Here is a 1,177-nt window from a genome sequence, read left to right on the forward strand (position 1 = left end):
TAAATGCAGTGCGATGCAGCTCTGCTTCACGTAACACGCTCACTGATGCAGCATCACCGACACAATGATGCAGCTTTATTCCACTTCACAGATACAGTGTGATGAAGCTCCACTTCACAGACAGCGTTACGCAGCCCCACTTCTCTCGCCGCGCAGAATAAATGCACTTCCGATAGCCCGGCATTCAGACGCATTATCAACACACGGACCTTGGTTGCGCCGCCGAGATAGTGACATAAGGGTTAAAATTGCTTGCCGTTGTTAGCGATTACGTACGTGTGACATATTCTGTAAATGAGGGGTAGGGCGGAGAGGGAGAGAAAGGCGGAGCGAAGAGAAAGGAAGAGAGTGGATAAAGATGAGGGAAGGGTGGGGCAGTGAATTTGGATGGAGAGGAAGGGGGGAACGAAACAAAGAAAGAAGGGGAGAGGGAAAGGGGAGGATGGAGGGGCGAAACGAAGAGAGGGAAAAGAGGGAATGTTAGAGGATGGGACGATTCGAAGAGAGGATGGAAGAGGAGAGAAGAGCTAAACGAAGAGAGGGGAGGAGAAGAGGAGAGGAGGGAAAGAGGGTGCGTGTGTGTAGGGAAAGGATGGCGTACTTAGGCTGGAATTTGTGCGTTATTGCCTTTTGTTTTGGTCAGCGGACCGTGGATGTTTTTCCCCTTTTCCTCACTTTGCAATTTTGTTTGCATTACCAATTTGTTACTAAGGTTTATAGCACCCGCTGGGATGACTTCTGATTACACCATATATTGTTTTTTTTCCGAATTATACAACTAGGGGTTATTACACAGGTTTATACCACACGAAATGGTTTATTTGGCCTTTGCCACTTAGTTTATTTCTTCGGCTAGACTCGGTTTATACAATTTGGACACATGTCTTCATATTACATCACATGAATATATTACATCGCTTTGTACCACGTTTCAAACTGAGACGAAACACTGAAATGCAAAAGTAAAATTCCTTTTCGAGTAAAGAAAATAAGGATCAAGGAATGCGAGTAGCTGATAAGACTGATAAGAATATAAATGCAGAGAAATTCCTGACCCGCGACCTCTCCCCCCGCAGGACAAGGAAAGCACCGACTATGAGCCCAATTGCGTCTTCAAAGTGGACGAATATGGCTTCTTCGTCTACTGGAAGAGCGACGGACGAGTGAGTATCTTGGG

The 1,177-nt window shown here is 46.0% G+C and overlaps 1 protein-coding gene across 1 annotated transcript in view; it reads left to right on the forward strand.

Annotated features, from left to right (window-relative positions):
- LOC119588855 (1-phosphatidylinositol 4,5-bisphosphate phosphodiesterase-like) overlaps positions 1-1,177 on the forward strand; it is a gene marked incomplete in the record, with an annotated part of 69,524 nt that overhangs the window by 32,759 nt on the left and 35,588 nt on the right. The window contains 1 exon segment of the mRNA XM_037937493.1: positions 1,077-1,163. Within this exon segment, the coding sequence (XP_037793421.1) occupies positions 1,077-1,163 (87 nt within the window).

This window comes from Penaeus monodon, chromosome 24 (assembly GCF_015228065.2).
Source record: "Penaeus monodon isolate SGIC_2016 chromosome 24, NSTDA_Pmon_1, whole genome shotgun sequence".
Classification (NCBI taxonomy): Eukaryota; Metazoa; Arthropoda; class Malacostraca; order Decapoda; family Penaeidae; genus Penaeus; species Penaeus monodon.